The sequence below is a fragment of the Urocampus carinirostris genome, chromosome 15 (assembly GCF_059441175.1).
Source record: "Urocampus carinirostris isolate Australia breed hairy pipefish chromosome 15, RoL_Ucar_1.0, whole genome shotgun sequence".
NCBI classification, from domain to species: Eukaryota; Metazoa; Chordata; class Actinopteri; order Syngnathiformes; family Syngnathidae; genus Urocampus; species Urocampus carinirostris.
This window is the reverse complement of record NC_142363.1, coordinates 706268-719088: the sequence shown is the minus strand read 5'-3', so window position 1 is coordinate 719088 and position 12821 is coordinate 706268. Positions and strand designations below refer to the sequence as shown.

General features: G+C 41.9%; 2 protein-coding genes and 1 long non-coding RNA gene across 5 annotated transcripts in view; 1 reads left to right on the top strand and 2 right to left on the bottom strand.

The window, feature by feature from the left end:
- Nucleotides 1–12821, bottom strand: part of ldlrap1b (low density lipoprotein receptor adaptor protein 1b) — a 43133-nt gene that overhangs the window by 15844 nt on the left and 14468 nt on the right. For all 3 annotated transcript variants that reach the window (XM_088353813.1, XM_088353814.1, XM_088353812.1), the window contains exon 6: nt 12507–12602. In XM_088353813.1, coding sequence (XP_088209939.1) covers nt 12507–12602 — 96 coding nt within the window. The remainder of the gene's footprint in view (nt 1–12506; nt 12603–12821) is intronic.
- The window catches only part of s100pbp (S100P binding protein), a 66794-nt gene that overhangs the window by 42341 nt on the left and 11632 nt on the right, over nt 1–12821 (top strand). The window lies entirely within an intron of this gene.
- Nucleotides 6073–9783, bottom strand: LOC148351275 (uncharacterized). Its single transcript, XR_015852811.1, has 2 exons — nt 6866–9783; nt 6073–6448 (listed from the first exon to the last, which is right to left on the bottom strand). It is a non-coding gene; the product is annotated as an uncharacterized LOC148351275 (long non-coding RNA).

Below are 12821 nucleotides of genomic sequence, written 5' to 3'. Positions count from 1 at the left end.
ATCACATGTGATGTCAGAGTGACTGGCCTGAAGTCGTTGAGTTACTATACTCCATCTGGACCAGCTGCCATGCTGGTTCGCAGCCTCCACAGCTCTCCGCACACCTGGGCTGCAGTAATCTTGAGTGGGGGGATGGCCTCCTCCATGCTGGTGTCCAGTGGGGGAAGGACAGCTGCAGTACTCTGGGGTGAGAACAAGTGGGGGTGGTCAAACCTGTTAAAGAAGTTGTTTAACTGGTTGACCCTCCCCACATCTACTTTGACGGCCACACCCCTCTTGGTGCTGCAGCCGGTGATGTTCTTCATCCCTTCCCACACCTTCTTTATGCTGTTGTTGTGCAGCTTTTTCTCCAACTTCCTCCTGTACTGCTCCTTCGCTTCCCGGAGCTGGACTCTGAGCTCCCTCTATACTCGTGTAGTGTTCCTCCGCACAATCATGCAGATATGTTTCAAAATATTACATGTGCCTTTTATTGAGAAATGTACTTTCAGAGTAGACAGTTTGACCTCATATCCCCTAGAGGTGTGAGACTAAAAACAATGGCAGCTTTCGTTGAAAAACAGCGATTGTAGTAATCAGCGTATGCATAGCACTCATTTCCACTAGGATGAAATGGAACTTTGCTGACCGTGTCGCTGGAGGGACTTCTGACCGTTTTGTCCAAGTGCTTTTCCTTTTGTGTTTTGTGCTGGATGTCTTGCAATTAATATAATATTATCCAGAAAGCTCCACATTAGCATGCGGGCTCCCAAAGGCTTCCAATTTTGTTTGGTCAGCCCTGGTAACAGTTGGCTATGGCTAGCCTGCTGTGCTCATTGTTTTTCCCTGGCTGGGTTCGTGTTTGTTGCGGTGGTAGTTTTTTTGTTGTTGCCTCCCAGTTATCCCGGCTGCCTTCTGCATGCTTTTGGCCGGCTAGCCTCCCATCTTTCCGCCAATCGGTCCCAGTTAGCCCTTTGAAACTGACTCCCTTTCACTTTAAGGCAAACTCGGATTATTCTATGCTTATCAGCGCTGCGCTTCCGATAGAACGAGTGTCAAGTCAAATTTATTTTTTATAGCCCTTAATCACAAGGTGTCTCAAAGGACTGCAACAGGTTACAATTATACCATCCCCTGATCTTAAACCATGATCATTGTCTTTATAATGTGTAAATTAAGAAATATTAATTGGTCTGATTTAAAAAAAAAAAAAAAAGCAATCATTGTCTATACGAGTTTATCCACTCGAATATCACTAACACTGTAGGCGAACCAATATAGCTAAATGTTAGAAAGTTCACGACCAGGGGCAATTTTAGGTTCAGAGCCTTAGGGTGCTCTCCTTTTCCACCAACAACCACATAAACATCTTTCAGTCATTAAACGCATTAATTCAGTCATTTGAATATGTATGAATAATAAAAATCATGAAAATAATAATATACCTTTGTGTTCTCAAACATAAGCCGTTTCTTCTTACCAAGATGAGAATTCAGTATCATAAAAATCAGCATACGTTAAAAAATTGTTAAATAGTGAATGGTTCATGGATAATCAGTTAAAATGTGATGTGGTCAACTGAGGAGAAAATACATAATTATCATACATCTTAACAAAGTGCTAAAATTTAAATGGCTGAACCATTTTAAGGCATGGAGTGTTTCCAACGTTGCGTTGTTTAAATTTTTGTTTTGTTTTCCTTTTTTTTTTCATCCAGCATTTTTATAATATTTAAGCTTATCCTGTCCTATAATAAGGAAAAGAGAGTTTTAAAATGCTATATATAACTTTTGGGGAATTTTGGATTGATTTTGGGGGTGCTCGGGCTCCCCAAAAACAGGCCGTTTGCGCCCATGTTCACTACCACGACTAATAGTAGACAAGTTGGCTTTATATAACAGATAATAGTAGCCATATTGTTTATTGTGTTCTACAGTAGCCTTATTGTAATGCATGTTTATTGTACCTAGTTGCTCACCGATTGCTGTAACCAGGGCACCATTGTGAAAGATTAGTCATGTTAGTTGTGTCGAAATTCCATTTTATTTACTGTAAAAGTTTTTAGTGCGCTAATAATGTTTTATTTAAATCAATAGTCTTTGTTTTTGCATTATTAAAATATTCCTACGCTAATTTTTAAGCTTTTACAACAAATGTATATTGCGCGCACGCACGCACTCACACAGGAGCCGATGTGAAAAGCGATCCTGACCTGGTCATGATGAACTTCCGTGTTCGCCTACAGAAGGTCAGGAAGTCTTAGAACCCAAAGATAAAGTTTGACCTTGAGCGACTGAAAGACCCCCAGGCGGTCGGAAGCTTCCAGGCCTTTATCGACGCCAAATTTGCTCCTTTGCTCGCCTTGGATGAAAATATCAAAACCTGACCACAAAGTTCTCAGAGGCTATGACTAAAGCAACAAAGGAAATTGAAAGAAAACACTAAGAAGATAAAGCCGTGGGTTACAAAAGAAATTCTTCAACTGTACAACACACAGCAAGAACTAAAGAAAAAAACAGCCCTGGAGGAGCAGCAAAGTATAAAGCAGCCAACAAGAAGATTACAAAAATGTTGAGAGAAGCAACAGAGAAATGGATCGAAGATTAATGCTCAGAGTTAGAAGAATGCCTCAACAAGAGCTATTCAAAGAAAGCCTTCTCGATTGTAAAAGACCTCACACAAAAAAAAACAAAAAAACAAACAGGCAAAAGTCAGCAGCATTCAGAATAAGCCTAGGAATAAGCTAACTGAAGAAGAAGAGATCATGAATAGATGGACAGAATACTGCTCTAAACCCTAAAACCACCCGACACAGGGGTCTTCAAGAATTCCCGCTCAGAAAAGTGACGACTTCCCTATCATCATGACGGCCCCGCGGGCCTACACTGCGGCCTTGAGTTCAGCATGAGGGCCATACGTTGAGACCGAATCTCTCTGCAACAACAAGTAAGAGGACAGTTTCAGATTTAACACCTGTTTGCTGGTTCTTGGGAATGAGCGTTTATTTCTGTACAAGGCAATCTGCCCAAATAACCTAGCATTATAGCGGGAAACTTCTTTTTGTGCTAGTAACTTTGACTTTCAGCAGTCAAAAACTCCTCTAATCTCCAGCACCTTTGCCACCCCCTTTTTCCCCAACATTAATTCTGTGTTAATAAATTGTTTGTCTATTTCAATTGACCTGGTTCATATAATCCATTTGCTTGGGATTAGTAATTCATATAAGAACTCAAAGTAATAACGTAATTTACATTTTTATCAGGTTTAGGAAATTCAAGCATTCTTCAGAGGAAAAAAAAGATTTATGGTGGAGCACAAGCAACACCTGGAGGAAAATTAGTTTACTGATTGCAATAAAGAATAATTCATTTCAATCCTAACGATTTTCAAATTAAAAGATAGAAAAATCCCTACATCAGACAAAAAGTTGAGGCAGCAATCAACTCACCGATGAACTGAAAGTTTCCAGGAATCAACAACATCCCATCACAACTAATAAAAAATGGTGGTGAGCAAACTAGACAATTTGACAAAAATTTGCAGAAAAATCTGGCAAACAGGACAGTGGCCATCTATCTATTTATCTATCTATCTATCTACCTTGGTCATATCCCTTAAGAGGGGTGACCGACAGCAAGACACACACATACAATAACAAAGAAAATAAAAGGGAAATGAATGACAAAAAAAAAAAAAACACACAAATTTTTTTGGACCAAGGCCAACCCAAATGCCCAAACACCCAAACAAGTTAGGCACCTCGGTACCCAAGTAGGCCATGCTTTCGTCCCTCCAGATGAAACAGGACACCAGAAAGCGGCCATGTCACTCGGGTCAGGGTGACACAACACACTCTTTTGTTCAACAGCAGGGCCCGACAGCTTTCACTTGTTTACCCCTGCCGCATCATACGGGTGCCCAGCCCATCCTTAAGAACGCGTCCACAATCCAACTATCCTTTCACAACACCTCTCCACTCCTTTCTATCACAAACAAGAGCTCTAGCTTCCATTATATTCAGACCTCTTTCCGGCAGTGCACTCATAACACCATCCATCCACGTCAACCGCGGCCTTCCTCTTGGTCTCCTTCCATTGACTTCTGCTCTGTAGATCCTCTTCAACATTCGCTCCTCATCCATCCTCTCCATGTGTCCAAACCAACCGAGTACTCTCTTATCAACACGCTTGCTCAGTTCCACGACTACTCCAGTTCTGTCTCTCGCAATTTCATTTCTCAGTTTATCCAATCTTGTCACTCCTAACATAGTCCTCAAACACTTCATCTCAAAAACATTCAACTTACTTCTTAAATCTGCGTTCAGGCTCCAAGTCTCTGCACCATACAACACAGTCAGCACAATCACACTCTCATACAGTCCCCTCTTAACATCCATACTCATGGCTGAGTCCCATTCTTCGCACTGTCACTCGCTATGTACCCTAGTCACTCGGTTTTGCCCGTTCACGTGAAAATGGGGTGTGTCCCGATACTTTCAAGACCGAGGCAGAAGTGCCCTCAAACCATGTCTTTGGCTGCGTCCCATTCTTCGCACTTTCACTCGCTATGTGCCCTAGTCACTCGGTTTGCGCGTTCACGTGAAAATGGGGTGTGTCCCGATACGCTCAAGACCGAGGCAGAAGTGCCCTCAAACCATGTCGTAACCACTTCAAGACCGAGGGGGCTCTCGACCTCACTTGGCAGCGAAGTGACTACCCAGAAGGCTTTACGAATTCTCAATATCAACAAACATGCCCGAAAAGGAACCGCACAAATGTAAGTAGTTTTCCACAACCACGCATGTATTTGCAACAAAATGTATTGAGATATCTTAGTTAGACGTAAATGCAATAGAAAAATCGTATTTTCGCGTTAAAACACGAACATTGCAAAATCGCTACTTTACGAAGTGCACTAATCTACCAAGGGAGCTGGCAAAAAAAAAAATCTTCACGCTACAAACTGTAAAGTAGGATAATTGCAGAAAATCACGGTTCAGCCCATCCCTGTTTTTATCTTAAACGAGTCGTGCTTTTACATCTACTGTACATGGCCAGTCGCTAAAGGAGCATAGTCAGAATACCGTTCTGGACATAAGCGCTTGTTTACTGCACACAATTTCGGGTGTCGTGTTTTATTTACAATATGATTCTTTCATGTGAGATCAGAATGCATTAGTTTTCATCATGCATTATGAGTAATGTCTCCGAATTTCACGTGGAAATACAGTTGAAACAAATTACTATCACATAGTTCACTGCCTTCTCTGTAAACACATATTAAGTAAACTAATTACCTTCTCAAAATGTCGTCTAAATGTGGAGACAATTCTAAAGCATATGTGATGCTGGCCAATAGAAGGCTCTTACAGTCATAAGAATAACATGTCAATTTTGTGTATCTATTTACTATCAAATAATTATCCAGAACACATCCTATAATTTCCTGTCTCACATCAACTTGTTGAGCATCCTATACACAAATGTTTTTGTACAATACACCAGCATTAAGTAATTCTTGTTTTTTTCCACCCAACCTAAAGGCCACTGTAGAACGTCCCGTGGAAGAGCTGGTCACCATCACAGCTACCACGCCATCCACACCACCGGGCACGTCGTTGGCATCTTCTAATCCGGCGCCAAACCCCAAATCACCCAGAAAAAAAAAGGAAGCACGATACACTCCTTGACTTTTTGAAAGCAGAGTCTGCCGGAGTGAGGAAAAGGCTCGAGGAAACTGTGGCCAAAACTGAGCGGTTCCCGTCCTTTTTGGGAAGCTCGTGGACAAATTTCCAGAACAGTGACATCTCTGCAATGTTTCCCTTTGTTTTATAAAAGGAAAATATTTTATTTTATTAGGAACTCAATGAAGTTCCAGTTTGTGTTTTCCAGCTTTATGGAAGTATTGGTATATATTTGTTACAATTTGTGACACATTATTTATTTACTATTATGTATTTCAGCCCAATGTGAGTTTGTTTTTCTGAAAGTAAACTATTATTTAAGCTGGAGTGATTTGTAGTTGTTTTCTGTCCAACAGTCACATAGTTCACACACAGTATCTCACATCATTATGAAATAAACCACCAAGGTGTTACTCAAAATAAAGATATTTATTGAATAGCAATGCAGAAAAGCACAGAATGCAAATGTGGGTCTGACTTCCAGAGCCTAAAACATGGCTTTTGAGCAATTTATTCCATATTAACTGTGGACAATTCTGTGTACGGTGGACCTGGGAACCCTGAAGACCCGTGACACCACACGGTAGGACAGACCGTGGGCCAGCCAGTACACGTAGATCAGGACCTCCGGCCATGGCCCTGTTCCCTCTTTAGCAGCTCCTGCAGGGCCCACATGACCTTCTTGCTCAACCTTAAGTCCTGAATGAGTTCTGACTCCACATCGAGTCATAAGCACAGGATGGGAACATTCCTGTCCAACCTGTCCACGCTTATGGGACGGCCACTCTGGAACACAATAGATAACAAACAATTTAGACATAAATGTGGGCATAGAAAAGAAAAAGACAGCTTTTACTGTGATGTAAGCATCATGAAAAAATGTTGAAATGACCTTTTTTATATCCAATGACAACTCTTTTGAATTAAATTCCTTATGAACTAAGGTTTTTGGGTCATACAGGGAAGTTTGGTGACGATATTATGTCAGCTTAAGGGTCAGGTGGACTGTTCTTGTGTTTGTTTACTTTTCGTCATGTCACACATTAAAGACCCCTACTATATGTCATAAAATGGCATTAAGATACTTATAAATAGATTGCCATTTATGTCTACACAATCATAGGGTATTATGTGAACGTGCGTTGTATGTTAATCCTTACTGTATTTGACCGAACGGGTCATTTTTTTAATGAGTGTACGTACCTTGTAAAGATGAATCAGCGCTACATAGCGCAGAAGCTGTCTTCAGTATAGCACATTTGTCCTCCGTTGATTGGAGACACGGAAAAGATGATGAGCTTTCAGGCAATCGGTAATAACACAGCAGTAGCGGGCATTTTTAACGTTGCACAAACTCTCCAACTGCCACACCACAGGTTGAGACTCGAGTTGTTTACATGTGACGTAGAACAATACGTCACTGAGGTCTACAGCCAATTCGTATTACGGCCATCTACTGGACTGGGGTGGAACCTTGCAAGTGTCGTCCAATTTCCTAGGGGACAATCTCCACTTTGCACTCCACTCACCAAGGGCACTTGCCTATGGAGGGACCTCACTGGAGGGTTCTCAGGGCCAAGTGAGAGGAATGGGATTGGGCCATACTCTTGTTGTTCATCACTCTCCTCAGAGCACCCAAAACCTTGCTTCCTTGATTCACTCTGTGCAATACATCACACTCCATTCCACCAACTACAGCCGCATCACAACCAAAGTACCTAAAACTTTCAACTTCTTCCAGCACCTGCCCATGCAACCTGATTTCTAACGTCATACTTATCACCTTTACCCTTATACAATGGCACCACACATGCACTACACCAATCAACAGGAACCAGCCAACACAGATTTCTCCTCTTCCGCGAGACACACGCTCGGCGTGAGGCCGCTAAACAACACAGCGCGCAATGAAAATGTCTAAATTTCTGGTAAAAGTGGGCATTTAAAAAAATCATTATTACTTTGCCGTGCGCTCGCGTGCCACTGGTTACCCACTCGCGTGCCACTGTTGGCACGCGTGCCATAGGTTGCCGACCCCTGCCATACATCATTTGCTTTTCTTTTTGCTGCTTCCACTACCGTTTTTACCAACCTTTTCTTCACTCAATCTTTAATTAATACCTTTCATACGCATCGCCACACTTAACTTGCGGCCACTCCTCAAAGGCACGTCTCTTTTCTGTCACAGCCTCTGATACCTCATCATTCTACCATTCACTTCCTTTCCTAATACCTCGACCAACTTTTCTCATTCCACACACTTCTTATTCACTCCTCAACACTGCCTCTTTAAACCACTTCCATTCAATTTCCACTCTCCATTTCTCTTCTACTAACCCGTTCATACGCTTCCTTTATCCTCTCTTTCCTTTTCTGCCTTATTCAACTCTGACATTTTCACCTCTTCCCTCAAACTCTTCTTATAACTAGCCCTCCACGATCCATCTATTCTCAGTTTTCCTTCCACATAAAAATGATCAGACATACCACTCATTTCACCTCTGTAAACATGCACATCCAAAAATCTACTTAACATCCCTTTCTTAACCACTACATAAGTAGTGTGAGGAGGGTAACGAGGACAGCAGAGAAAATAATCGGGACTACACTTCCCTCCATTCAGGACATTGGCCAGAAGCACTGCCTATCCCATGCAAAAAACATTACCGGGGACCCCTCTCACCCCCATCATGGACTGTTCACTCTGCTAGCCTCTGGGAAGAGGTACTGCAGTGTGCGGTGCAGGACCACCAGGCTCCGCAATAGTCTAGTCCCCCTGGCCATTAGACTGTTAAATGGTCAATCTAACATATAGTTAACTTAAATCTAAACGGCTGCTAATCTTACTTTTGCACTACTGGCAGTTTTTTTTATAGCTTGCCACTCCTTGCACATTGCTCTCTGCACTATTGTAATTACAGCGTTATTGTTACAGTGTTAATGTTACTGTGTACCTGACTTGTTAACCTGACTGCCCATATTGCACATCTGGTTAGCTACTCTTCTTGCACTATCGGCACTATGGTAAAATACTACACGTAGCCAAAATACAATACAACATTATTTATATCTGTACATTCAAGGAAACTGTGGGGGTCAGATGCATCGACATTTCGTTCTGTATACACGTGTACTAGAATGACAATAAAGTAGATCTGAATCTGAATCTGAATAATCCATCAGTGCTCTGCCACTATCCACTCTGACAAAGGTATACTTATTCACGTCCCTCTTTTTAAACAATGTATTTCCAATCACCAATCATTTTTCACACATAACTCAATCAATTTCTTCCCACTCTCATTTCTTCCTGGTACTCAATATCTACCAATCACATTTTCAACCGTTTCATCACTCCCTCTAGCATTCAGGTCACCTAGTATTACCACTTTCCACCCTTCTTTCGCACTAGCCACACATTCCAGAACTCCTCTCTCTCCTCAGCGCTTCTTTCTGAACCAGGTCCATATGCACTTATAAACATCCATACTTCTACACCCCACTTCAACCACACCCACATCAATCTGGAAGATACCCCTTTCACTCCACCAGTTTTTCCTTTGCTTTCTCACTCACAAGCACAGCCACTCCTTCTCTAGCATGTCCACCCGTAACTCCAGACCTCCTACCATACATCCCTCCAAGCTGTAATTCCCCCCTTCCTTTCATCTTTGTTTCACTCAAGGCTAACACATCAACCTTCCTTTTAGTCATCATCCTTCCGATCTCCTCTTTCTTCCACTCAGTCGCTTTACTTCCACATCCTCTCACATTTAAAGACCCTATAACTAGGGTTTGCGAGACCTTTCGGTCTCCCGCCCCCCTTTCTTTGCCTTGCTGTCTCTTAGGGAGTAGAGATAGAGAGGAGAGGATCCCCAGTACCCTCGCTCCCTCACTCTTATGACACACAGTGGACCATGGTGGGAAAATTCTCTTACCTCTCACAAGGAGAGGCCCCCTCACTACAGGGACATGCACAGTGGCCATCTGCATGGACAAAATCGCAAGTAATTATGCCGCCAGAGAAAGGAAACATTCAACTATGCTCCAACTACAGAACCATCAGTCTCATCGGCCATGCAAGTAAAGTTATACTAAAGGTCCAACTAAACCAATGGTTCCCAAACTTTTGCAGGCTGGTGCTCCCTTGGCTCCCCAGTGAATAAACCACCAAGGTGTTACTCAAAATAAAGATATTTATTGAATAGCAATGCAGAAAAGCACAGAATGCAAATGTGGGTCTGACTTCCGGAGCCTAAAATGAATTCCTAGCATTGGTTATGGCTTTGTGAACTTTTTTCATACGGCGTGAAGGGCGCAAATGCTGCTTTGACAGATGTTTGTTTGCCTCCCAGTCCAATTGTAGATGCTCCTTCTTCATTTTTTACTTGTAATCCTTTTTGACATGCCGTGTATTGTAATATGTGATCACGTTTAAGGTGCTGATACAAATTACTTGTGTTTCCTGTGGACCTAGAGACTACGCAAAAGCAAATTCTGCAACGGGCGTTCTGTTCCACGTCCGCTTGGTCAAAACCATAATAAGTACAAACAAGTGATGTACCGCCCTTTTTCAGCGCAAGCTTTGTTTCCTTCTTGTTCGTTGACTTTGGGACTATGTTTACAGAGTCCCCCATGACACTCAACAAAAAACTTTGAATCACGTTTACTGGCTAGTGCTATTATTAAAACTTGCCTCTGATTAGTCAGCGATTTTAAAACTCGAACAATATTAATCGTGGTTGGCCAAAACGCCATCGCTCACTACAATACCTTGAAAAAAACAGTAGTGCTTTGCAGTTTTACTACCCCCCTACGTCACATCGTGATGCTGATTTGATTTCGGTTAATCGTGCAGTTCTAACGGGTTGTGTACAAATAGTCAAACAAACGTTCAAACTTCTGACTTCGACCCCGGACTGCCGCCCCCCTAACACTCCCTTCTTCCTCAAATTTCGAAATTTAAACTAAACTAAATATGAATAAAATTATGAGTCACAACACGTGGTAAGCTTTCTCTCCTGGCTTGTATCTCTTTGATCTCCGGCAAAACTAACATAAAATGCGACAGAAACAAAATGAAAATAAATCCAAACACCTTGCCAACATTATTTTTGCCGTTCCATGTATTCCGTCACTCCCCAAGCCTGCACAAAATTTAGTAAATTTATTCATATTTAGTTTATTTTGTCTTTTATTAGCATATTTGGTATTGGAGTAATCCAAAAGTAATTGAAAGTAATCCAGTTAAAGTAACCCTACCCAACCCTGTTTAAGCCTTTATATCAGCACTGGTGTATGGGAAACTCCATTTACAATATAGTGGAACGGATCGTGTGGACTGAAGTCAGGCAAACTGGACGATTTGTTTGGATGTGTCAATATGTTAGGACGAATACTGAATGGCTCATTAGCTAGCTTTGCTAAAGCTATCCTCAATTTTTCTAAATAGCTCCCTTTGTGCTTTTCAACAAGGTGAGCAACTACATTCGACAGCTGCATAATATTCGTTTGACTGGTCATTGCCAATCGTGTTGAATAGTATAGCGTTTTTTGTTGTTGTCGTTCACAGTTTATTGCGAGTCCTACCATCAGTCATGGTGCCATCACGTAGTTAGGTCACTTGTGTGTAAGGGATCAAGAAACAAAATTAAATCCATACGTGCCAAAGTGTAAGGTGGCGCTATTGTACACAGCACCACCAAAAGTGATGTTCTTCACTTGCGGTTTCTTGTAAACAAAGCGCATTATTTGGATAGCACATTGCCATGTCCATGTGAGTAAAATGGGAACACTGTTGTTCTACTTGGACTGGAGTCGTCGTGACGATCCCACAGCCGGATACACTGCGTGCATGGGAGGACAAAATGTCGATCTGGCCAAATGTAACATACAGTTATATTTGACCGCCCAAATCGCCCACCCGCATGTTCAATGAGCCTCAGCCACATCCAGGATCTTTAATCATCTTTTGGCTTCTTGAAGAACGAAAACAATAGATTACATGTACAACTCCGCTTCGTGGCTGGTCAGTGGTCAAAACATTCCCAATCAACCCACTCGTTCAGACGGTTTTGTGAATTTTGGCATTCAATAACGGCACACGTCCCCCACAAACTACATTTCAGTTATATCCATGATTGACCTTATTCTATTCTGTTGTGTTTATCGAGGCTGGAAACGCCACTAACGCAAGCTACCGGAAGTCAAAAACACTCGGAAGAATGCGGGAGTAAAAGCCGAAGGGGCGTTTGGCGTTCGCTAAAAAGGTCTATACTGTCTACATATAAGCATAATATGCAGCAAAATCAAAGTGAACCTTTCAACCATTTCAAATCAGTTTATCATATTAATTTTCTTGAGTGTCCAAACAAATGTAACAGATCCCATACTGGCTTGGGGCTATCTGGTAGCAGATCGACGACAAAGCTTACGTCAGGTGTTTCTGGAATTGACCCTTTGTAATCTAACAGCTCAGAGAAATTGGAGCATAAAATATTTGATGTGCCAAACGTGACAGGAAAGGGCACTCACATGCACATGAATTGGTGTGCAGTCAATGCACAGGATGTGCTTTATCTCAGCCAGAACAATACCGACAACTAATGATGACTTGTGGGAAATCAAGATCATTTAGATGTCAATAACGTCCTGCTAACTAAGAAAAAAAATCTTTGGGGGACCCATTTAAATACTTAGGCAACAGAAAGAAAATTATGGTCATGTTCTGTGGATAAGAATGAACTCAAAGAGAAAGACAAATGTAGTCAGTTGAACTCAACAGCCATTTGACAATTGATTGGTTTCTGTTCCAAATAACTTTATGTTAGGTTACATGACCGACCTTCTCCCTTTAGGTTCCCAATGCTGGCTGAGCTGTCCGTTTGGGCCATGATGACTCGTTCTCCGTCCAAGCAAGACTTCACTCGCTTGTCATTTTCTGCGTACGAGGCAACACAAAGGGAGAAAGCAAAGTGACAAAGTGCTGTTATAAAAAATTCAATTGGGCTATGATGACACAGGAAATGTGTAACAATGAGGTGAATGTCCTTGCACAATTGTGTACTCTGTAGTGGCGAGAATCAAATGTTCCGCCAGGCAAACATACAATGATATAAGTAAATTGTGATTGCCTAACATGTCCAGGAATGTGCCTACA